General features: G+C 50.0%; 1 protein-coding gene across 1 annotated transcript in view; it reads right to left on the bottom strand.

Annotated features, from left to right (window-relative positions):
- LOC111155087 (extended synaptotagmin 3) overlaps positions 1 to 23706 on the bottom strand; it is a 48269-nt gene extending 24563 nt beyond the window's left edge. The window contains exons 1-4 of the mRNA XM_022515135.1: positions 23154 to 23706; positions 5792 to 5833; positions 3851 to 3985; positions 906 to 982 (exon numbers count right to left, since the gene is read on the bottom strand). Of these exons, the coding sequence (XP_022370843.1) occupies positions 906 to 982; positions 3851 to 3985; positions 5792 to 5833; positions 23154 to 23489 (590 nt within the window). The 5' untranslated portion in view covers positions 23490 to 23706. The remainder of the gene's footprint in view (positions 1 to 905; positions 983 to 3850; positions 3986 to 5791; positions 5834 to 23153) is intronic.
- Between the last annotated feature and the right edge of the window lie 2250 nt (positions 23707 to 25956).

Below are 25956 nucleotides of genomic sequence, written 5' to 3'. Positions count from 1 at the left end.
CTTTCTTTCTTTCTTTCTTTCTTTCTTTCTTTCTTTCTTTCTTTCTTTCTTTATTAAACTGATTTATTTTAGAGAGAGAGAACAAGTGAGTACATGGGGGAAGGGCAGAGGGAGAGAATCTTCAAGCAGAGTCCTCACTGAGCACAGAGCTGGACCCCACCACCCTTGAAATCATAACTTAAGCCAAAACAGAGCCGGACTCTCATCTGACTGAGACATCCACGCACCCCTAATCCTTGCTCCTTTAAAGCACAATTAAAACCTTATCACCTCCAGGAAGACTTCCTGGATTGAATGTCCCTTCTCTCAGACTCCAGCTTGCTACAAACATCATTCAGAAGAGGTACCTTTGCCCAACCTACTGAACCAGACACAAGGATGTGTCTTTGCATCCTTGCTTTCCTGACACATCAGAGTCCAGTTCTCCCATGGATCTCACAGCCTGTGCTCAGAGCTCCCTGGACCTTACCACAAGTCCCCACATCTTCTTGTACTTGCTCCCTCTTTCTACATCCTCTTTAAGGCAGCTGGTCTGAGCATCCAGGTAACTAGCCCTGACCTCCAAGAAAGCCCTGCTGCCTGGGCCTTGGTATCCAAGAGCCGGCCTGGTGCCAATTCTTATGGGAGAATCTGCACCTGGGCTGAGGGGTCAACCAGCAGTGGCTTCCCTGGGACTGTCCATTCTCCTGATACTCTTTCCTGTCCCAAGCAGGGACCTTGTGCTCCTGCCCAGGGTGGGGTGTGTGTGTGTGTGTGTGTGTGTGTGTGTGCATGTGCACATGCGCTGTGAGACGCTTTCCCACCCCAAATCAGAACATAACTACACTACTCCATCTTCAAGCTGGCTGTTCTCACACAGCGTCCCCCATACCCTGCACCTGGTCCGCATGGGCAATATGGCTCACCATATCTGCAGGTCCAGGACCACCCGTCTCCGGTTGCGCTGGTTAGTGTGTGCCTTGACACCGTTGACCCGGGGGCACTGGAAGAGATGCCAGAGGGATGGGTGAGTAGGGATCTCGCAGCAAGGGGTGGCTGCTGACCACTGCCCAGCACTGGGCTTTGGCCGCAACAACATGACCACCACAATTCTGGGATGGGGCACAAATAGAGAAATTCACACTGTGACCCGTCTGTCCTCGGACCTATGATACCTCCCTCCCTAGAATGTGCACCCTGCCTTCTCTCTCTCTCTCCTACCACAGATATTTACAGAGTACCCACTCTGTGCCAGGCACTGGACCGAGGACAAGGTAAGGAGCAAGACAGGCTAAGCCTCCCCTCACGGGTTGGAAGCCCAGCAGAGACAATGGTGGGGGATGGCATGAGGAGGTGCAGTCCCTGCTGTCACGTGGGGGTCGGGGGACTTCAGGAGCACCTCCCTTGGGGCAGGCCAGGGTTAGAGAAGGTTTTTGGAAGAGGTGGCATTTAAATAGTTCTGGCCTATGAGTAGGAGTTGGCCCCCCAAGGGCAAGAGAAGAAGGCAGGGTCCCTAGCTCAGGGGAGCTGACCCTAGAAATTAAAGTATCCCACTCCAGGGCTGAGCACTGAGCTCCTAGGTGATCTCCCCCACCCCACTTCTCTCTTTGCCTCCCATCAGGAGGCTAGTGGGCACTGGAGTGGGCTCTGGTTAGTATTTACCAAGAATAAAAGAGAAGTATCATTTGAATTTGAGTTACATGCATGCTGAAGTAATTAGGGGTGGAGGCCACTAATGTTTGCAATCTAGTTTAAAATACATTAAAAAAAAGATGAGGAGGAAAAATAGATGTGTGGATATGTGCTAAAGCAAATATAGCAAAAGGTTAGTGGCTATACAATCCAAACGGTCCACGGCATAATACTGGCACATCTTCTGCAGGTTTGAGATTTTTCACAATGAAGTGTTGGAGAAAAAAAATTCAATCAATCATACTAGAGAAGATTCCATTATCTTTCTATTCTCTCCTTAGAAAGTGACATTTATAGGGCACCTGGGTGGCTCAGTCAGTTAAGTGTCTGCCTTTGGCTTCAGGTCATGATCCGAGGGTTCTGGGATCAAGCCTCACGTTAGGCTCCCTGCTGAGCAGGGAGCCTACTTCTCCCTCTCCCTTTCTTTCTGTATGCACGAGCTCTCTCCGGCTCTCTCTCTCTCAAGTAAACAAATAAAGTCTTAAAAAAAAAAAAAAGTGACATTTACAAATGCATTGTAACATGAAAAGCTTATCAAAAAGTACAGAGGCCACAGATTCAGGGGAAAAAAGTATCACAGGGACATCTTGAGCAGTTAATTAAAATCATCATGTGGTTTTTCCCAAGCTTGTGATATGTGTGGTATGTCAGCTTTTTTAAGTGTTTAATTTTCTGTGGTTTATTTTCCCATTCTTTCTCATATTTATTTAATATTCACTTTTGTCCTGGTTTTACATTTTAAATTTTATGTTTTCTTTCAGAGGGTCCCCTCAATCACAGGAGCTTCAGGCATGCATGGCACCTGGCTGTACCCTGGCCTCCAAGGCCTACCAAGGTCTAGATGGTAAAGACCCAGAAAAGCCAGCAGCAGTCTGGGGAGGAGGCTGGGGCGCTGTAAGGGACCGCCCACAGACTGGGGCCACTGTGGGGCTTCCTTCTGCTGTGGTGAGGGATGGCTTCCCAGCAGCACCACCTCCCACAGGCATCCGGCTCTGCTCTACAGCAGTCCACCCACTGCTTAGCTCCTAGCCTGCTGAGTCCAAATGCGGGATCAGACAGCACCCCCTCCCAGCAGTCCTCCCAGATGACCACAGCCCCTGTACCCCTCCACTCCCGAGTTCACGCATTCCTCCAGCATGCTGAGTACACTGCCGTGGGGTGGCCCACCAGTTTGGGTGTCTGTCTCCATAACAGGACACTGACCTTCCCAAAGGCAGAGGCATAAGTCACACCCATTTCTGCCTACGGGCCTTGCACATGGCCATGCTCCGTAAGCGGACATGAATGAAGCAGGGAATGAATAAAGGAACTCACAGATGCTGAGACAGACCAGTCCTGGCCAAGTCTGAGAGGCACAGACCAGAATCTCCAGGGATTAGGCATGCCCGCTGCGCTCCCCACTCAGGCAGCTAGTGGGGCAGGCTGGCCTGGCTCCCTGACACCTGCCTGTCCCCCAGCAGGCCAGATGCCAATGCGTCTGGTTTACCAAGGGGTGGACATCAGGCAGTTCTCTGCCTGCGGGAGGCAGCTCTTCTTAGGTAAACCCAATGCCCAATGTGGAGCTCAAACTCACAACCCCGAGATCAAGAGGCACATGCTCTACCGACTGAGCCAAATGACAAAAATAAGACACACCAATGGGGCAGCAGAAGTGGGGCAAAGGGTAGAGTAGGAAGCTGTCAACAATAGGGAGAGACATGATGTTGGGTATGTCAAATGCAAACTTCTTTTATCCTGGGTCGCCCATTAGCTTCATAGAACTAGTGCCGGGCTTGTGATGCTAACTAACAGAACCGATCACCTGGTAGAGAACTCTCCCCTACCCTGGGGCACTGTCTCCCTCTGTGGAAATCTGTTCTTCCTCGCTGATGCCCCAGCAAGCAGGACTTGGACATCTTCTTATCTGGCTGGCTTCTACTGCACAGCATGTTTTCCAAATTTGGCTCAAGAAAAGTGGACTCGTTTCCCACCTTTCCTTTTTGTTCTAACCCAGGCTTCCTTTGCACCTGCAGAGATGACGGTGCTGGGACTTGGGGGTATGGGGTCTACACTTGGGCCGAGAGGCTGAAAAGTGCAGATGGGGAGGTCCCCTGGGTGTTTTCAGGCAGGCAGGGTCTGGGACAGGGAAAAGACTGCATGGCAGATCCAGGCTCCTCCCTACCCCCGAGACATCACCCACCTTTTGTCCGAAGTAGAGCTTGGTAAAGGTGAAGGTCCTCAAGTGGGTGCTCTTCTCCCGGATCTTAGGCTCGAGTTTCTCCCGGAACTTGTTTTCCATGATCATGCTCAGGTAGGGCCAGGTCTGAGAGATGATCTGTGCCAAGAGGAGGCTATTGGGGGTCAGGTCTGTTTCCCCCACCAAGACCCAGGCCTGACCAGGACAACCTGACCCAGGCGTGGGGGTCCCGTGGCCCTTACGCTACAGCACCCACAGGCCTGCCGCCCACCCACTGACCCACCTATCCGTCCATCTGTCCATCAGACATCTCATAACTCCAGCAGTGCTTCTCACACCTGCCCAGGCAGTGGGAACCCAAGATTTGGTGCTCTTTTGCAGAGCACCATAAAACAGTCACTAAACTTAGTATTATGAAACTTCTGGTTCTGTGCTAAAACAGAAGCTATCAAGGGCAACACTGTGGTGTAATCAAGAAGTAGCAGGTGCCATGGGGGGGTGGGAAAGAGACGTCGGGAGGGGGGCTGCCAGTGAGGGGTACGAAGGGAGCAGCAGCGGCAGTTCTGTCTGGGGCAAAGTCTCCCTTTCCTCCTCCTGGACCTGGGTCATAGTTCACAAGATGCACCTTGCATTCCCCAGACCCACCATGAGAGGAGCCTGAGGCAGTGATGTTTCAGGGCTCTACCACTTCCATCTCTCTTAAGAGCCCCCTTAGGGGCTGGTCCCATCTTCCTGACTCCCTGCTTTGTGGTCTGCCGAGTGCATCTTGAACACAAAGCTCTTTGGGACACAAGTGGTGCCCCCGTGTGGGGTCCGTCTACACAGCTGTATCCCCATCCATGCCCTGAGCAGAGGGCAGGAGCCTGGTCCAACCAGTCACAAGTCCCCAGCACCTTGTGTGCGACTCAGTGTCAATGCAAGAAAGGACAGACCACACAAGTGCACCCGTGAACTGGCGGATACACAGGCAGGAAGAACAAGGTCTGCCCCAGGGGCCCTGGGCCATGCATTAGTCCACAGAAACCAGGTGACTCATCTGAAAGGAGCAGCCCACTTCCTCCAACTTCTTTCTGCCGGCTGGGAGCAGTTTCTGACCCACGTGGCAATGACATATCTGGTAACAAGAGACTATCAGCCTTGGCTCAAAAACCATCAGAAAGTCCTTTTTTATACCTAAACTCAAGTCATTCCTGCTATGGACTTTTCCAACCAGAACAGAGGCAAGGTCTCAATAGAAAAAGTCCTTTATCAGGATACCTGAGGGGGTGGGAAGGTACTGGAGTCTCCACATCTAGGAGACAGTTTTGGGCTCATCAGGCAGGGGCAGACTCTGTTTCCTCATCTGTAAGAAAAGGCCAGACCAGGAGTCTCAGAGCCAGGCCCTCCCAGGGCTTCCTGCAGCAGGGCCCGAGGGCGTGACCAGCAGGATCCAACAACAGTGGTCATACTGATGATGACGGTGTTCCTGACCTCTGGGCCCTGTGGCGCTTTCATTACCTGACGGATCCTCACAACCTCCCAAGGCAGGGACCATAATTATTCCCCACGCACAGATGAGGGACTGGCTCTGAAAGGCTAGGCACCCTGCGGGAGGGTGCCGAGTCATCAGAGGCAGATCCAGGCTGGCCACAGGCGAAGGGCAACTGCGGTGAGATACCGCCCTCCTCTCTTGGGAAGCCCTGATCCTGGCCCCCTCCCAGGCTGCATTTTTCTCTATACTTCCTGGTGTTTTCTAACATTTCTGCTCTGCCTGTGCATTAATTTCACACTAAAGAAAGGTGTTTGTTTTTTAAAGAGAGTCACTGGCAAGGAGAAGAACCCTGAGGGTTACTGCCAACAGGCCTTTGTGGCACAGCTCCCATCCAGGGTGGGGACACTGAGCCCAGGGGCACCAAGGGGACCAGGCCCAGGAGGCCGGCCCCGCCAGGCCCACCTCAGCCTTACCTTGTTGGCCCACTCGACCCGCTCCACATCCGGGAAGTGGATCTAGGGAACAGAAGGCGCGAGGGTAAGTCAGACTCAGCCCAGGCCTGCCCCCCTCCTCCAGACCCTGCCTCGCGGCCAGCGGTTCCCGCTCCCACCCCATGTTTGCCCCTGCTCTGCCTCCCCGCCCCCGCTCAGCACTCGATGGGCACCGACCAGGAGACTCGGCCAGCCCTGCCCTGGGGCACACTGTCCGGTGGGGCAGGCGACAAGAGGCCAGACAGCAAATGGTGCCCCAAGGCTCGCATATGGGCGATTCTGGGCAGACTGCTCCCAGCAGCCAGGAGACTGGAAGGGCGGGGCCGGAACCCCCTGTTTGCTTATGCAAATAAGCCCCGCCTTCTGGGGGGGGAAACGTGGAACCCCCACCCGGCTGGGCTCCTCGCCAATTCCGTCCTCCTTAGTCTTTTAATGACACAAGTAATCGTGGCCTCTGGAGAAAAATTAGAAGTTGTAGGTGAACAGAAGGAAAGACTTTTTTTTTTTTTTAGATTTCTCTTATTTGACAGAGATCATAAGTAGGCAGAGAGGCAGGCAGAGTTGGGGGGGGGGGGCAGGCTCCCCGCCGAGCAGAGAGCCCGAAGCCGGGCTTGATTCCAGGACTCCGGGATCATGACCCCAGCCAAAGGCAGAGGTTTTAACCCACTGAGCCACCCAGGGGCCCCAAAGACATTTTTATCGGAGAGTGCTGAGTGACAACCACCATTAACAGGTGTCTCCTTCCAGCCTCTTGTAGAAATAAGCATATGTAGTTTTCACAGAAATTGAGGTCAGTGTTTGGTTGTCTGCTTTTTTTCACTTAGCAGCAGGTAGGATGGTGGTGATTCCTAAGGTAACAATTGCCAATCTGAAAGGCTGGAAAGGGGATCATGCTGTTTGCCTAGGCAACAGGGGAATGGGAAGCACCCCTACCCAGCAGGCCAGATCCTGTCCTCACACAGGAAGCTTCCTTCAAGTCACAGCCCCCAGCCACATCACTGGGTTGCCTGGCAGGGGGGCGGGCTGCACGGGGCGGGGCGGAGGGTTGAGGGGGTGACAATCCTATCAGCTAACCTTTTCATGACCTGATTCTGACGGTTCTGAACCAAGGGGTTCCCTGCCAGAGGCTCAGTCTCCACCAGTATCTGCTGAGCTTCTCATAGACACCCCCAGCCCAGCCCTCAAGGTTTTCAGGAACAAACGGGCAAGACTACTGGTGCCTGACACAAAACATGATCAGTAAAATGGCAGCAATGGCCATTTCTCTTGCCAAGTCCTCAGAGCACAGGGAACTCAGGATCACATTCATGGTGGGCAGAGGACCTCCAAAGGTCAGGAAAGAAAACATGTCCATACAGTTCACACACCTAGTGCACACCAGGCCTTGGGGTAGCTCTGGGGGGTGCCCTGAAGACCCAAACATAGACCCTGGCATAGAACACTATGCCCAGGAGTATAGAGTAATTTAATTCCTTTAGGAATCTGACTTTTTAAAAAAAAAAGATTTGGAGTGGGGAGAAAGGGCTGAGGGAGAGAGGGAGGAAGAGAGAATCCTAAGCAGACTCCCCGCTGAGTGTGGAACCCAGTACAGAGCTAGATGTCACGACCCTGAGATCATGACCTGAGCCGATATCAAGGGTGGGTGGCTTAAGTGACTGAGCTACCCAGATGCCCCTTAGGAGCAGTTTTGTTTTGTTTTGTTTTTAAAGATTTTCTTTATTTGACAGAGATCACAAGTAGGCAGAGAGGCAGGTGTGGGGGGGAGGAAGCAAGCTCCCTGCTGAGCAAAGAGCCAGATGTGGGACTCAATCCCAGGACCCTGGGATCATGACCCAAGCTGAAGGCAGAGGTTAACTCACTGAGCCACCCAGGCGCCCCTTAGGAGCAGTTTTTAACAGCCTTGAGAAGTCAGAGAAGCCCCAGTGTTTCTGGGACTCCCAGAACATCAAGCCCTTCTTCCAGCCTCGTTTCCCCAGTTCTGGACAATGATACATACTAACTTGAAGAAACATCTAATATTCCCAGGTGCTAAAGGAAAATCACTGCCTGGTTCCCAGAGGGGGAGCTGGCCCAGTCCATAGAACAGAAGGGAAAGAGGGGAAAGGGATCTGGGGGAAGTGGGCAGGAACTAGGGCTGGCCCATCCAGCTCACTGGGGAGCAGCAGCCTATTCATCAGACACTCCCTGCTGCTGCAGCCCTGTGTTAAGTCCCAAGCCCCTACGAGGCAAAGGGAGCTGAGGCCTTTCATTGCTCCTTATCACTCCTCCCAGCACTCACATAACAACTCCATGTGGGGCTGAAACTGACATCCCCATTCCTCTTTGATTGCTCCATTCATCACCATCTTCAACTTCACTTCTTCCAGGAAGCCTTTCCTGATCTCTCAAGTCAGAGATAGGTGTCCCTACTAGGTATCTGCCGGTTCTCCATTGCGGCTTTTAATAGACTTCATTAGAGCTGCTGGCTCTTACTGCCTGCCTCCTTACTAGCCTGTAAGCTCTAGTGGGCTGACTCAAACTTGTTCCCTATTAGTGCCTGACCCTAGCACATGACTATCTTAATAAATATTTGTGGAATGAATGAATGCATAAATGAATGCAAGCTTCTTGCCTTCCAACAGCTCCCAGGCTGGTAAAGGAAGCAGGCAATTAACAGACCATTCCAGTACAGGATCATACCAAGGTGCAGGGAGTGGGACCCTCACAGAGGAGAAAGGTGGGCTTTCCCTGGCACCCTTGGGCCTCTTCTGCCCAAGCCAACTGGCTGGACCCCTCCCTCTCCTCTTTCCATCCTGACCACTGTACTCCCATCCTGCCCCGGGGCACACCTGATATGTATATCCCCCTCCACCTCCTATCACACCTCTCCAGGGGAAGACCCAGGGGGAGGTTCTGCACCACTGGGAACTAGTTCTGATCTCCTCCACCCTGGAAAAGTGATCCAGCCCGGCAGGTCCTATCCTGGCCACACTTGGGAGCCAGTCAGACTCCCAGACTCAAATTCCTGAGCTGCCTTTCACACCTACTGAATCAGAGTGTTTCCAGGTGGGGCCTTGCAATTTATTTTTAACCAGCTCCTGGCACGATTCTGGAGATCCAGCAGAGTTGGTTGTGAAATATCAATGACCAGCCCAGCCCTTGCATTAGAGTGGCCCATACTCACACTGACTGTGTGGGCAGCAGCGGAGTGCCCTGGGCCCGCACTGTTTTCATGTTCTCTTGGCCAGCCACACTAGTGTTTGAGGCTCCTTGCTAAGAGACTCCTCTAGAGAATGAGTCTGAATGCCCTGGTGAGAGCAATTCAGGCCAAGAAAATAAGGGATCATCAAGTCAGCCTCTTCTGCCTCAGGCACCCGGCTGGCTCCTCTCTGCCTGAATCTCCGCACCTGTCAGGACTCCCCAGTGAGCCAAATCCTGAGCCAGGCCACCTTCTCTGTGACTGCTGCAGAGTAAGTCCTGGGCCAGGGAATGACATCAGAGAGGCAGACACTTACGAACAACTACTCAGCCCCAATGCTCCCTGGAGACCAAGGAATCTTTTTTTCCATTATAATTGGCCTTTTAAAACAATCTTTCCCTACTTTAAATTCTCAAAGTTATTCCATGTTTTTATCTGTTGACTTTATATTTTAGCTTTGTACTTAGGTCTTCAATCTGTCTGAAAGTTTTATAGCAGGTAAGATAGGTATAGAATTTCATTTCTCTCCAGACTCTCACTGAGACAATTTTTTAATAACACATATCCAAAAAAAAAAAAAAATTCCATCTTTCCTCCTGATTTGTGAAGCAACTTTTCTCATATGTCAGCTTCTCGTGTGTACTCTGGTGTGTTTCTGGACTTGGCAATGAACTCCATGGTCTGAGTGCCCGTTTCCTGCCAGCACCACACCATACTAATCACTGTAGCTTTGCAGCATGACCCAGGGTAGGGGGAATCCTCTCTGTTTGCTTTTCTTTTTCAAACCAACTTAGCTAATAGTATTTATGCTTCCAAAATGAATTTTAAAATCTTGTCCATCTTCCCTCCAATAATCCTCCTGGGATTTTGATTGGAATATTTTTGAATGTATAGATTTGTGGGAGAACGGATAGCTTTACAATATTAAGTTTTGCATTCACGAACAGATTATTTCCCCTTATTAACTTACATCTGGTTGCATTCACATTTAAGATCATAAGTCTTTCTTTATAAAAATCCCATTTTTTGTTAGATTACTTGGGGGTTTTATGGTTATTAAAAATGGTATTTTGTTTTCTGTGCAACTTTATTGAAATTTGTTGTTGGTTCTAATTTTTCATTTTTTCTCATATGTTATTTATATATAATCTCCAATAACCTTTTTTTTTCTTATCCTTATCCTTCTTATTTCTTTTAAGTTTGTCTTCATTGGCCAAGCCCTCTGGTACCACACCAGACAGTGGTGGTGACAGCAAGCAGCTCTATCTTGTTCCTGACATCAAACAGAAGTTTTTCCATGAAGCATGCATTTCGCTGTAGATTTTTAAAGGACAGCTTCTATCAGATTGAGGATGTTCTTTTCAATAGCTAAATTTCCAAGAGCTTTCGTTAGAAATGGGTATTGAGGGACACCTGGGTGGCTCAGTGGGTTAAACCTCTGCCTTCAGCTCAGGTCATGATCTCAGGGTCCTGGGATCAAGTCCCGCATCGGGGAGCCTTCCCCCTCTCCCTCTGCTGCTCCCCCTGCTTGTGCTCTCTCTCCTCTCACTCTCTGTCAAATAAATAAATTCTTTAAAAAAAGGAAAAGAAAAGAAATGGGTATTGAACTACATTCAACACTTTCTCAAATCTATCGAGATAATCGTGTTATTTTTCCCTTTCGTCCATTAAGGTGGCCAACTTAAGTGATTTCTTTTTTCTTTTTTTTTTTTTTTAAGTGATTTCTTTATAAAACAAAACCATCTCTAGTTCTTGGGATAAGCCCCATTTGAAGCAGTACATTTAGTTAGCCTGATATCACATTTAGGTTTTATACACTCACGATTCAAAGTGATATCTACAATTTGTTTTTTGTACAATCCGTATCTAGTTTTGGTATAAAGATTTTACAACAAATTATAACACTAGTGATAAAGCTTTTCCATATCCTGTTTTCTGAAACAACCTGTAAATAATAGGAATTACCCAATCAGTGAAGTTTAGTGTTTCTTACCTATAAAGCCATCATAGCCTGAAGCTTTTGGAGTGGGAAATTACCTTTTCTCTCTTCAGTGGTTAATGGTGTATTCAAGGTCTCCTTATCTCTTATTGTGGTAATCTGGGCATTTCTAGAAATATATCTAGTTCAACTAGGTTTTCAAATGTATTGATATATATTTGTTTATAATATTTTATTATTTTTAATCTGCTTTATCTGTAGTTATTTCTGTGTTTTCATTCCAGATTTTATTTTCATCTTTTTCTATTAATAGATCAAGCTTGACTAAGATTTTGCCCATTGCACTAATCTTTTCATAGAACTAACTTTAGTTGTCATTTTCCCCCTTTACATTTATAATCAAAATTTTTTTTCATTTTCACAATTATATGTATTAATTCTTTCTCTATTCCTTTGATCTAAATCTGTTGTTCTTTTATGTTCTTAGAGTTGAAGAATTTATTTCAGTTTTTGGTTTATTCAAATTCAAACTTATAAATTCCTCTATGATTTTTGCCATTGTATTTTCATCATTATTCAGCTACCTGTCTTTTCATAATTTCTATTATGACTACCTTTCAAACAATGATTTTTAAATAGTGATATTTTAAAATACGTAGACATATGAGATTTCTAAGGCTATTTATTGTTTTCTGATTCCTTTTCTTTATGGTCTGCCCGGTCTGTAGGATAGCAATCCACTGGGATATATTGATAATTCCTCTGTGGCCTAGTACATGATTAATTCCTGTGGCTACTCCATATATGATCAAGTTATTAATCACGTCCTTTGTAAAAAAAAAAAATCATGCCCTCCCAATATTCTTTATCCTTGTTTCCTCTTTGTCTACTTGATGTATCATTTTCAGAGAGGAATGTGTTAGAATTGCCAAGCCCAGCTATGGATTTATCTACTTCTCTGTGCAGTTCTCTTGGGCTGTTGGTTTACATTTCAGGTTTATTTTATGCAGCACATACATGTCCATGATTGCTGTGTTACCTTTTTCATGCTATATGCTATAACAGCCTGGTCTTTAGGATGTATCCAAGTTACATTCTATTTTGTCTAATATGAAAATTGCCATTCTCCCTTACTTTTGTTTCAGATTTGCCCAGTTGTATCTTTTTCCACCTAGTTTCAACCTTTTTTGGTTCATGTTATCTCATGTCACTTAAAACTCACCTTAATCCCTTATCAGCCCCATTGTACTGATGAGGAAAGTAAGGCTCAGAAGGGTTGCGCATAGTCACCAGCTATGGAGTCCAGAGCTGAGACACAGACCCAGGTCCATCTCACCACCAAGTCTATACTTCGGCACCCGGCTGCTCTCACTCCTCTTAAGAAAACCTTATAGATGACTATGTTTTCCTCTTTTACAGAAAGTCTAATTTAGCAGAGGATTGCCCTCATGGTACCTGAGTCTTCACTGGTACACCATGCTTTATAGTTTACAAAGGACATTCTACAGATACTTTCATTTCACCTTCCTAATACTCCATAAGGTGCACAGCAAAGGCACAATCATCCCCATTTTACAGATGAGGAGAGGCTCAGAGACTAGTTGGTACCCACCCAGATCACCAAGGTGACCGGAACTCACATTTCACCTGCATACAATTTGAGCCCAGCCTACAAACTTTTTCTCCCCGCCTCCTGCACCTGAAGTGTCAGCATGTGAGGTCCACATCTTAGTGTCGAAGTATTCCTTGTGCATTTAAAATTTCACCTCTGACAGCCTCAGTTTTCTCATCCACAAGATGGGTACAATGCTGCCAGTTTCACAGAGTCCCTGAGATGAGTAAATAAGACAATGCATGTGTGGTGCTTGGTCCCCTCCCTGGCTCAGTACAAATGCTCCAGAAGTGGTGACTGTTGTTGGCAGTTGTCAGATGCCCGAGATGCAGACACTCAGCCACCTCTGTCCTCGGGTGCATGACAAGAACAATGTCTCCTGGGCTATGTGTCCAGCTCTGTCTGATCCAAAGTCCTGTAAATTGTCTATGGGATCTCCAAATGCCTGTAGCTCAGCGCTTTGGGAAGCGACAGAGAAGGGAGAAGAGAAAATGAGAGAACACAGTGAAGGTGCCTGAGGCCAGAGAAGGAAGGCAATTGAGGGTTGTTTTCTTAGCCTCTGCTGATTGGCTGAGGGGTGCGCTGCAGACAGCCCGGGTCCAATGCTCGTGAGGCACCTGCATGAAACTGCCCAATGTGGAGAGGGCTCCACAGTGAGGCGTGGCAGAGGGACCCAATCAGAGCCTCTGTGCGTGTCTTTCCTCCCTAAACAAAGGAAGGGAAGGCAGAAAAAAACTGGAGGCCCGCGCTCAGGCGGAGTCCTGAAATCACTGAACTTTTGTTCCAATACCTCACAAGGTTGGGGATCTCTGAGACCAGCTGGCGGGGAGACACCCACAGCTCCTGGCATTGCAAAGGGCCACTCAGGCAGGGGGTTTCAACCTTTTGTGTATACAAGACCACCACCTGGAGAGCCCCTTAAAACGTGGATTCTTGGTGAGGGCGCTCAGAGATTCTGATCCAGGAACCTGAAGCCTTTGGGCAGGGGCCCAGAAACTTTATCTTTAACCAGCTCCCTGGTTGTTCTGATCGAGGTGGTGGAGAGTGTGGGACAGTGAGTGCTCAGGGCTGGCTGGAGGACCTGCTCAGGCCCTGGAAGAAAGTGGATCCTCCACTCTCTGGGGCTCCTGACTAGGGCTCCAAAGTCAGAGTCTGTGTCTCCAGCTGTCACTCTTGGGAGAATACTGCTTTGTCATCAAATTATTACCAGCAGCTTATGGACCTCGATTCTTTTAAAAAGGGAGTATCTTTTGTGCCACAATGAGCAAGGGGAGGCAAGAGCTAGCAGATAAAAAATACCATTAGTCTGTCTGGCTTTTTTGGGTGCTGCCCCTGCCCCTAAAGTGTGAGCCACTCCCACCCCCCAGCTGCTTTCTCTAGCCAGACCCCAGGAGTAAGAAGTACTGCCAGGGGTCCCTGAGGAGCAGGGTGTGGTCCTGACGCCCCTCTCTGCAGCCTCAGGTTTCTCCTAATTGAGGGAAGTGAGGCTGCCATGCCTCTGCTCCCCAGGTCTACAACCAGGAGATGATGAATGCGAATCCCCCTCAATGGAGACACACTCAGAGCTCTAGCACCTTTCATACCCCAGAACATGAACACTACCCTGACCGATGTACTACAGGTGTGAGCACTTCCCCAAAGCAGGCCTGGAAAATCTCAAAGTTGCTCTGGCCTGTGGTCAAGTCACCAGGACCCTGGCTGCCTGCCCTTCCTCCAGTGCCTCTCAGAGAACTTTAGAAAGATGGGGGGCCTCCCCCAGCCCCTGAGGCCTCCCTAATGCTGACTCACATCTGCTGTTAGTGTGCATAGGCCAAAGCCTCCCAGGCAGAGTGGCTCATGTTTTGATGACAGCAGTTTTTAGGCAATGGAGGTAACGAGAGCTCAGAACAGAGAGATAGACTAAAGCAAAGTCAAGTCCAAAACAGAATTCCAGGCTCACAGAGGCCAAGACAAGGGCACCGCACATTAATGCTTCATCTCCAGGTGGTCGTGTGCTTTATCTCTTAAACCCTTTAGGAAAAATGATCCCACTGCATCAAGGCAATGAGCCAGAGGGATGCCTGCAGCCATCAGAGCCGGAGCCCAGGCAGGACCCGCAGCCGGGTTGGGAGGCCCGGGCAGCAGCTTTGGGTCACCAGACCCTCTCAGGAGGCAGGGGGTGTGGGACAGCTGCACTTAAAGGGCTGCCTGTCACCAGGCCAACCTGGCTCCCTCCCTGTCACAGGGATGGTAGCTCCTACTGTGGGAGCAACCTTGGACCGACCCGCAGATGTAGAGAAGTACAGAGAAGGCCTGTGGGTCTCCTTGTACCTCAAAAACCTGAGACACGCGCCCTCAGAATGACGCAGACACAGCCACAGAATCACACGTACACACAAGGACACAAACTCTTTGCTTGGACACAAGCCTCACAGTTCTTCTCTGCACCAGTGGGCATATTCTTACACTCACACGCCCGCAAACTCAAACTGATGTGGCCAACTCCCTTCCACACTCAGAGAGGAGAGGAGCCCCCTCACTCCAAGTATCCCCCAGGGAAGTGCTACACAGGGAGGCCCTGTGGCTCTGGTCTTCCCAGACAGGCCTATTTGGTGGTTCCGCCTCTGTGAAATAAGGGATCATTTTCCAGCACACTTTTTTCCTGGTGAAGCACTGTGCTGGTGAAGCACAGCCTTTGACCCATTTTCCCTCTGTTCTTGAGGGGTAAACATTTAACCATAAAAACAGCTTCTAGGGCATCTGGGTCGCTCAGTGGGTTAAAGCCTCTTCCTTCGGCTCAGGTCATGATCCCAGGGTCCTGGGATCTAGTCCCGCATCGGGCTCTCTGCTCAGCAGGGAGCCTGCTTCTCCGTCTCTCTCTCTCTGCCTGCCTCTCTGACTGCTTGTGATCTCTGTCAAATAAATAAATAAATAAATAAATTTTTTAAAAAAATAAAAGGCTTCTAAATATGTCCACTGTTCTGCTTTAAATCTCCTGGCTAAAAGTGCTTTAAAGGAAAAATTTTTGCCAACTTGAAATTCCGCCTAATGCTGTTCTAAAATCCCCAGGCTCTTTAACAACACACCTGGCCCGCAGACTGGCCTGAGTAACCCGGACCCAGGAGGAGGACACCGCGTGGGTAAGACTGCAAAGGCAGCCACTGGGGACAAGAATCCTGGGGACAAGAGCCTGTCCCCTTTGCTGAGGAAGGAGGGCTTGGTGCACAGAGGGCTTCCCTCTCAAGGAGACCTGAGAGTAATTGTGGGTGACCAGAGAGTTCCGTCAGACAGTTGGGTTTGGTAACGCCCAAAGGTTAAAAAAAAAATGTATCTTTTTGCTTATCAACTACTACAGGCATTCCTCAGAGATACTGCAGGTTTGGTTCTAGATCATTGGGATGAAGTGACTATTGCAATAAAATAAGTCAAATGAATTTTTCAGTTTCCCATATAAAAGCTATGTTTACACTATACTGTAGTCTATTAAGTGTACAATAGTATTGTTAAAAAATGTACATACCTTGATTTAAAAAATACTTTATTGCTAAAAATGCTGTCCATCCCCTGAGCTTTCAGGGAGTCATACTCACTAATCACAGATCACCAAATATAATGATGATGAAAAAGTCTGAAATACTGCAAGGATTAACAACATGTGACACAGGGACATAAAGTGAGCAAATGCTGTTGGAAAAATGTGTTGATAGACTTGCTTGATGCGGGGTTGCCACAAACCTTCAATTTGTTAAAAAAAAAAAAATGCAATTATCTGCAAAGTAAAATAAAATGATGTATGTCTTAGAATACCAAAAAGTATAATCCCTGATGCTGATGAGGCCACAGTGAAGAGGGAATGAGAATCTTTAAGGTGTTCTTAAGCATTTTTTTAAAAAGATTTTATTTATTTATTTGGGAGAAAGAGAGAGCACAAGCATGAGCATGGAGAGGGGGAGAGGAAGAGGGAGAAGCAGGTTCCCTGGACCCCGAGGTCATGACCTGAGCCAAAGGCATTTGCTTAACCGACTGAGCCACCCAGGATCCCAGGTGTTCCTAATCATTGACGTGAGTTTAACATGTAGGAATCCATGGAAAGGAACTTGGGAAACATGGACTAAGATTCCTACCCTGTAGGGCCTGAGGGACAGACTTCTCCTGAGTGCCTACTGTGTACTGGGCACAAAGCAAGGAACTGAGGGAACAGACGTGAGCAGGAAACACACCTTTGCCCTAGAAGAGCATTCAGTCTGGAGGAAAAGTCAGACACAAAAATCAGGTGCAAGTGCAGAAAGGACATGGGGTGGCAGGCTCCGGATGCTGTGGGGGCCCCGAGGAGTAGGATCTGAGAGTGGGGGGCCTGAGCTTGGACTTGAAGGAAAAGTCAAGGGAGCCAGGCTGGCGGGTCAGGGGGAGAAAATCCAGACAGATCTAGGAGAAGTTGCCCGCCTCGGCTAGTCACAAGAGGAGGACACGTGGGAAATAACAGATCATCAATGCTAGCGAAATGGTTCAACAGCGCAGGGTACATTCATGTGAAGGATAGCATAATCCTTAAACAGGTTTTTTGGGAGAATGTTGGTAATATAATATTAAAAACATAAAAATATAGGAAAAAGAAAAAAAAGGGCACAAGTTTTTTAAAAAACTGTTTTATACACCTTCCATACAAAAGAAGTACACACAAATAGAACGGTGTGTTTCTGGGTGGAGGGACTGTAAACACTTGTCCTAATTCTCTTAAGCCATTTCCAAATGTTCTACAATGGGACTACTTTTACTTTTATAACCAGAAAAACCAGATTTTTTACCAATTTACAACCAATGTAAACCAAAAAACTAAACACAACTCAGGCAAAAGAATGGAGTGGGTGACTCTGGGGTTGAGATATCCTGTGTCCCTGAAAAGTCCCTGGCCCTCTACTCTGAGTGTCTGGGAGACTCCTGGTACTGGGATGGGGCTTCTAGGGCAGGAGCGGCCACCCCAGCTCCAGCCCCGACTCCCCGTGTGGTCTGAGGGGGTGAACTCTTGTTCCCTTGGCTTGAAGGGCAGGGGAAAGAGAACGGGGCTTTCCCTTTTACTAGTTCCCACTGGGACAGAAAACATTTTCACTCTTCTCTATTTGTGGTAAAGGAGGAGGAAGAGAGAAAGCACTTTCCTCAAGCTCGTGTGAACACGTCCGGGCTGTAAACTCCAGGTTTCCCTCAATTAAAAACCCCTGGAACTCTCCAGGGGGAGAAACTCTGAATGGAGGGGTGGGAGGGTCAGGAAGGGGGCAGGGAAGCCTAGGTCCCAGTCCCCTGCTCCTTTGTGTAGCTGGGTTGTGGCCTTCAGGCGACAACACACAGCTGCCAGCAGTGCCCCGAGAGTGACTGGGGCCATTCCCACTGAAGTACCAGCTCAACCTGCTGTCAAGACCAGGCTAGGAGGCCGAAGGAAGCTGGTGACCAGCTCTCCACACTTCCTGCCCACTGGACAGGGGGCCACAACAGAAGAGCAGGACAATGGCTGTCTCCTGCCTTGGCCCTGAGCCTTATCCACAACATGACCTCCCGCATTACCACGGTCCTCAGATACTTGGTGCAGAGAACAGGTTGCTGTGGACACTTCTGTTGCAGAAAAATTCAGCCCCTAAAGCAATGGGAAGTCCCATGTGAGTCTGGGTATCACAAATTGCTGTCCCAGAATCTGCTCACCTCAGAAGGAGTTTATGAGCTCAAGTGACCAAACCTGCCCGGAGGCTTTCTCAGAGCCTTGCCCGGCCACCTCTGAGGACCGATCACACTAAATCAGGAAAGGCGATTCTAGCAGGTCTGAATCCCCACCCAGACCAGGGATTCCTTGCAGGCAGGGGCCATGTGTCATGCATATCATCGTGGGCCTGACACACTATAAGTCCTCAAGAGATGCTTGCTGACTGCATATAGGAATGAATACGCGGATGCCTAACATCCCTGTGTTGGGCCTGGAGGGGCGGATGCCCACATTCTGCCCCTCTTCTTGCCCAACCCTGGCCCAAGACCTGAGAAGTCCATGAAGCATCACAGAGACATGGGGCAGAGACCCAAGGGGCATGACTAAAATGTGCCCTGCCTCTTCCTTCCTAAGGACAAGACTGACTCCCAGCCATACTCAGGACCTCGCAGGGCTGCAGGGACCTCACAAGGAAGAAGTCCCCTGGCTTTAAGTGGATGTTTAAGACCAGGTCCCCAAGCATGGGCTCTGAGAACTGAGGTAATCTGAGTGGCCCGCCCAGCTCAGAGCTGCCACTGCATTTACTTCCACTAATTAACCAGAGTGGTAGTACAGGAGGGATCCTGAGAGCCTGGGCCAGGACAGATGGCTGCCCCACCCACGGAAGGAATGTCATGCTCAGCCCCAGGGAAGCAACGCACTCAGCCCTGGTCCTCCGCCTGAATGCTGGCAGGAGCCTGGAGGAGACCATCCCAGGGACACTTGCTGGGAGCCCTCGAGTGCACCCTGCTTTGCGTGAACCAATTTAGATGATGGGTAGGCAAGAAACGCTGCCGAACAGTGTCCTGGGGGCCGGCGGCAGGACAGAAAAGCCAACTGGGGACTGAATCATGATGGCAGACTCCAACCACTGAAGGACTCCGCAGAGCATCTCCTAAAGCCTCGCCATTTTCAGAGGGGAATCAGGGACCCCGAGAACACAGGGGACCTTCTCAAGTCTCCCACCCACCCCCACCCGTGAATGAGCATCGGACTCCAAGTCCGTACCTGCCACCACATCACATCAGCCCCACCCCCATCTCAGCAGATATACAGAGTTAATTGTCTCCAGCAAAACTGCCAACTAAACTGATTGCTATCAGCTGGCAGGAGAGAACAAGCCCAGCTGGAACAGGGACCACAAACAGACGTGTTTGCTGGTGAGACACACTCACTGATGAGTGTCAGACCAGGGAAAGGTCCCATAGGAGGCCTGGGAGACTGAGAATCTCCTCCCTCCACCCCCCACCGAGCACACGCCCGTGCCTCCTCTCCATAGACAGCCTCTTGGGCCAGGCCACAGTCACCTGCAGAACCGACTTCCCGGGGCCTATGGTAAGACGGGATGGCCGAGCTGGGCCTTTTCCTGCAGTAGCAAGGGCTTCACTTTCGGCTCTGTGCTGTCCCTAGTCCCCAGCCCTAGCAGGGTGGGCTCACGCAAGAGGCTCTTCATTCCCCCAAAAATAGACCTAAACACTGTGCCAGATCTATACAAAAAAATCTATCCCAGACCATTCACACAAAGAGACACATAGAACACTCACACATAAACAGTGAGCGGCACCTGCTCCTCTGTTCAGAGGGCCAGCAGTGGAGGCAGCGTGGCCCGCTCCCTCCAACGGACCAGCCACATGCACTCCACAAGAGAATCCACAGCTTCTTTACCTGTGGCCCCTTTGAAGGCGAAGGAATCCTTCCTTCCAGCTAGCTCTTCCATGGAAGGGAACCAGAGGAGGGGCAGGGCAGTGTGATGTTTGACCAGAGAAACAACCACCTTTCACAGGTGGGGACACTGAGGCTCAGGGAGGGAAAGGACTCGCTAAAATCACCTGGGGGCAACAGCTTGGAGCAACGTGTTGAGGAGGAGCCTTGACTTCACTGAGAACTAGTCATGGCCACCAGGGCCTGGCAGGGGAGGCTTGTTCCAGCTCAGCCTGGCCCGGGCCTCCACCCCCTCACGGGGGCTTGGTGCAAAGTAGAACTAGATGCCCTTTCCAAGGAGCAGGTGGGCTGGATTCCCCACATCCCTTCACTGGGAAATGCCATGCAGGGGACGACTCACAGGGCTGTGCCTGAGTGCAGTAGCCAAGACCCTTCACTCCTCATCAACCCCTGCCCCTCTCTGCCAACTATGGGCTTGTCATCTGTTGTTTTGTAAAAATATTTCTTGAGACCAAAGGAGGTCGTAAGTCATCAACCCTGTTTCCATGCAAGGCAATCAGTTCTCCAAACAGGGAAACGGCACGCTGAAAGGCCCATGTATAGGATAAGGACTTCCATGCTCTAAAATCATGGGCAAGGAGCACACTGCCTCCGCCATACCCAGAGCCATGGCTTTCTCATCTGGTTTCTCTTCTCCGGCTTTATTCTTCCCTTCGTGCTGCTTTTTACAGGGTCTTTCCAAAGCCTTCCACAGGCTCCTTGTGACCTTCAGAATCAGGCCCAACCTCTATCAAGCCCACCTCAGTGCGGCCCCTGTCTGTCAGCCCCTACTACACACTTCAGCCAAACCAAACCAAACCACACAGTACTCCCTCATACACTGGTCATGGTGAGCTTCTGTGCTGTGCTCAAAAGCTTCCCCCAGCTTGGAATCCCCTTCATAGCACCACTGCCTCAATCCAAAAGGCAATCCAGGCCCTGCCCACCAGCCAGGAGAGTCTAGAGAACGCAAGCTGAGGCCAGGCCCCTCCCAGGACTCTGCCAAAGAAGAGGGAGGCTATGGTCTGGGGACAATCTGCTATGGAAATCAAGTGGGATGTCCTTCACTCCACGCTTTCAACCCTTGGATGGACCCTGTTCAGGCTACCTCTGACTTCTCTGAGACCTCCATGGCAATTATCTATATTGCATCTACTTCCTGCTCCAGACTGCCCTCTTGGAAGGAGAGACGCCATTATCTTCCTCTGTGTGTCACTATGCCCAGCTGGGTCAGGCCTGGGGTATAGTTTATGAGGTAAGGTAGCTTCTTGTGTTGCCTTACACATCAGGCTGAGCTCCCTGTTGGCTAGTTTCACGTTGCTTCTGGTGTTTATGTGCATGGGGGCAGGTTGGGGGGGGTGGTTGGGGCACGTCAATGCCCCTACAGGATCTGATTCTTGCCTCAATTTCAGAAACATTGCTTTTTGTACACAACCAAGTGTCTGGAGGTGTTCCATAATCCAAGGAAGGGCAGAAAGGGAGGGCTGTCACTAGGTGAGGCCTCACGAGCCTACCCTTATGGACTGAAGCCACCATGGGGTCCAAACAGAGGTATGACAGGCATCCAAGACTCCCTCAACAATGAGCAAGGCACGTGGATAGGTCCCGGCCTGCTCTCTGGATCCAGATCTTTCATGATTACAAACCCCCAAAGAATAATCAGCATAATCAAGAGACAGGCCCCAAATACCATTCCCATGGCTGTTCCCCTATGAAAGTTGTCATTGTGCTTTTTTATTGTGCACCCTTATAGAAGGTTTGGGCCCCCTCATCCTCGGTATATGTAAACCAATTTACAAAACTGTACTCGGTCCGTGTATTAAATATCAGTGTTTTGCAGTGAGCCATATTCCCCAAATTCTTATGTTGAAATCCTAACTGCCAGTACCCCAGAATGTGACTCTTTTTAGACACAGTGTCTTTAAATAGGTGATTAATTTAAAATGAGATTATTAGGATGGGCCCTAACCCAATCTGACTGGTGACCTTGTAAGAGGGGGACATTTGGGCATGGATATGTACAGAGGGAAGACCCTATGAAGACACAGGGGAGATAGCTATCTACAAAGCAAAGAGAAGCCTCAGAAGAAGCAAAGAGTGCTGATGCCTCGATCTAGATGAATTTTTGTTGTGTGTCTGTGCTACTTTGTTATAGCAACCATAGAAAACTAATATAGTAAGGCTTAATTTCTCTCGTTTTAAAGATAAACATGCCTTTCAAATATGTTCTCGGCATACCTCATTTTGTTGGCTACTCTCACGGTGGGGCTGAATTTTAGAATAAAGTCATCAGGCCAGAGGAAATGTGGGGTCTGGTGGTTTCTGGTCATCTCCCCCTGTGGGCCTGAGAGTATCTGGGAGAATCAGAGAAGCACCCAGAAGTGTAGTTTGCCACAGACCAAAGCTTGGATCCAATGCCCCTTTTGCCAGTGTTTCCCAAATTCATCCAGGTGCCTCAGTTCCACCTGGGAGTTGTGAGGTGGGGCTCAGAACTTGTTTTTGTTAAGCAGGCCAGGTGCTTCTCAGAACTGGAAGCATTTGAGAAACCCTAGTCCAGGCCATTCCACACTAGGAGATGAGTCTGTAGTGTAGAGTGTGAATGTTGAATGTGTCTGGGCACGTCTGAGCATCCCTACCATGTAGAGGAAGGGAGAGAAGCTGGTGATCCAGCCTCCCATCCCATCCCTTCAATCCCATCTCTAGGCCAGCCTCCTCTGTCTGTTGGGACCTCTGTTGAGGCAGCTAGTCTGCAGTTTTGTCATTGCTGCATTTGCGGATCAGTTTTGCACCCAGCGTTTTTTTGTTGTTGTTGTTTGTTTTTTTGAATCAACAAGCGGGTGGAAGAAACGCCTTCTGCTTCCCTGCCCCGAGTAACTTTGCGAAGTCCCAGACGCCCTTTTTTTTTTTTCCCCCCCTGGGTGTGGCCGGCCCGTGACTTTTCTCCCAGGCTCTGGGCCCTTAAGTGAAACCTAGGTTCCCCGCCCCCTTCCACGACAACCTCCCCCCCACCCGCCATTCTGGGAACGGCGGTGGAGAGGAGATTGAGGGACGCCCTGGCGAGGGGTCTGTGCTCCGGGCTTGGTGGGGCAACAGGTGTGCGGATCGCGCAGCTGCAGCCCCCAACTCCCCGACCGAGCGCAGGTTCTTTCCAAACCTCTAAGAGCATCCGTCCCACCTCCGACCTCCGTCCGGCTACCCCCAGCTCACCCAGGCCGGCAGGTGCTGGTCCCGCAGCTCGCGGCTAATGAACTGGCGTTCGTTGTTTAGGAATTCGAAGGCGGCCGCCAGGCGCCCAAGCTTCCCGCGGCGGTTCCTGCGCCACCACATCCACAGCAGAGCGCCGAGCAGCAGCCAGGTTATGCTGAGCCCCACGTAGCCGGCTAGGTAGACGGGAGCCAGGTAGAAAAGCACTCGCGCCGCAAAGGTGTACAGCTCCGGCAGCAGCTGGCTAGACAGGCGCGGCTCGGGGCTGGGTGCGCGCTGGTCTCTCTGGGTACCGGGGTCACCAGAAGCGCCGGGGGCGCAGGGCTCCTCCGCTTGCATCTCGTCGCCGCCTTGATGTCCTTTCCCAGAGCTTCACCTGAGCCCAGGTTCCCGCGCCCTGACACCCGGGCACATCGCTTGGCCAAGCGCGAGAACCCGGGCACCGTGCTACACTTGCCCTGCGGAACTCGCCGGTGAGGTCTTGGCGCTCAGCTCTCGGAGCTCCTCGCGCTGGAGGGCCGGGCGTGCAGACGCAATGCGCAGCGGTGCTCTTCTCTCGGCCCTGCTCACAGCTCCCGATGTCTCCGCCCCCAGGGGCGGGCCCGGGAAAGGGGGCGGGGTCAGGCCGTGGGCAAGGCGGCTGTTGGGTTCTGAGCTGCACCTTTAGACCCGCGACGTCGCGCGCCGCGGTCAGAGGAGGGTCCGGTTGCAGCGCCCCGGTAGAGCCTTAGTTGGAGTAGGTGCCGCCGAAGGCGGTGTATGACTCATCGAGGCGTGTGGACAGATGGCTTGTCATGGATAAACATCACAGAAAACCTGTTTCCTACACCCAGTCTACAAGAGGCAGTCTAGTATGGGTTGTTAGCTGCGTGTTCGAGGCCCTCCACGGACCGGCTCGCCGGGCCTCCCCACCCAAGCGTGGGCCTGACTGAGCCCTCCAACTGGCCCCTAGAGCCCGGCATCGCTGCCCTCCTCTGGCATCTCATAAAGCTTAGACCTGGCCCCCAACAAAACCTAGCCACACCCAGGGTCCCTTTTGTCCTCCACAACAACCTCTGTCCCGCATTCTCCATTCTCTGTCGGGTGACAGTTTGGATCTTAATTCCCTGCATCATCAGACCTGGCGTTTCCGGGTGGCCAGGCCAACCTGCTAGTCTCTGGGGTGCCCAACACAGCAGGTGACAGGTGGGTACAAGAGAGATGAAGGGGGGCGCCTGGGGGGCTCAGTGGGTTAAGCCGCTGCCTTCGGCTCGGGTCATGATCTCAGGGTCCTGGAATCGAGTCCCACATCGGGATATCTGCTCAGCAGGGAGCCTGCTTCCCTCTCTCTCTCTCTCTGCCTGCCTCTCTATTTGTAATCTCTCTCTGTCAAATAAATAAATAAAATCTTAAAAAAAAAAAAAAAGATGAAGGGTAAGCCCTGGGATGCTTGGGGGTCAGTTGTGAAGCCGATAGTTTCTACCTAATCCTTTTCTGAATTATCTGAGCAGGAGAGTCTCAGTCTCCACATTCAGACAGTAAACCATCTTGTGGAGGGGCATACATTTTAGGCGGGTCGCATGAGTGAGCACATCAATTACTGAAATGTGATTTTGGAGTTGACAAATGTACTGGAATGATTCTAAGCTTTCAGTAATTTCACTGAAAGACTGGACCCAATGGACAAAAACCAGAAAATAACTCGATTCTCTTTCTTTCTGTCCCTTCAGGTATTCCTCTCTCACTCTGGCCTTACCCTTTTTGTCTACTGGGTAAAATTACTCGCCGCAATGAGTGTTTTCAATAACAGGCTTGTTCCAGGAGGTTGGAACAGGTGGGCTCTCCTCTATCATTCCCAACCTCACAGGACTCAGTCAAAATGGAAGTTGAAACCCTTCCAGCTTAACACTGCTAAACTATTTCTCAGTGCAGCCTGGGAAATCAATGTAGGAAATGCATCTCATGTGAGGGTTTGTTTTGTTTTTTTGTTTTGGGTTTTGTTTTGTTTTGTTTTGAGAATTCCTTTTGGATATACACAATCCTATTAAAGGCTCTGAGAAGTCCTTCAGATAGAAAGCTGTTAAATTTTAATTAACTCATGGATGCCTGGGTGGCTTTGTCAGTTAAGTGTCTGCCTTCGGCTCAGGTCATGATCCCAGGGTTCTGGGATCAAGTCCAGTGTTGGGCTCCCCCTCTGTTCCTTCTCCCTGCTCATGTCCTCTCTCTCCCGCTCCCTCAAATAAATAAATAAAATCTTAAAGTAAAAATAAATTTTATTTAACTCAATGTTAAATAAAATTATCCAAGGCATCCATGATGCCTTGAGGTTTTTTTTTAAACCACAGAATTCTTTTACTCAAAACTCTTCTCTTCTTGGTTGACCCAAATCAGCTCATGCTAAAGAACTCAGAATGTATGATAGGGATGTTGGCAAGTGCCCTGGAACCTGAGGCAGGAATCCTGCTGGCTGTCAGGATGGGTGCACCAGGAAGCTGACTGTTGACTGACTCAGCTCTGAATCCCTGCTGCTCTTCCTACTGACCCACCTCCTTTGTCTCTGGCTAAAGTGGAGAACACAGCACCTTTCCCACAGCTTCCAGGATCACAGAACTTTCCAGAGACTGACCCTTATCCTGTCCCAATTCCAAATGCCCAGAGAGGACCCAACTGTACCCATCATCCCCCTTCTTCACACACACCAGGTCCACACCACATCCTTCTTGTGGGTTAGTGTCCTTGCAGAAGGAGTGTGGAAGGTAAGGTGTTTGGAGGACTTCAGATAATGGAAGGTGGCTGGTTTGTGACCTGATGGACACCCACAGAGATG

Source organism: Enhydra lutris, unplaced genomic scaffold, assembly GCF_002288905.1.
Source record: "Enhydra lutris kenyoni isolate GAN:26980312 unplaced genomic scaffold, ASM228890v2 scaffoldscaffold39, whole genome shotgun sequence".
NCBI lineage: Eukaryota > Metazoa > Chordata > Mammalia > Carnivora > Mustelidae > Enhydra > Enhydra lutris.
This window is presented reverse-complemented; position numbering and strand designations above follow the sequence as displayed.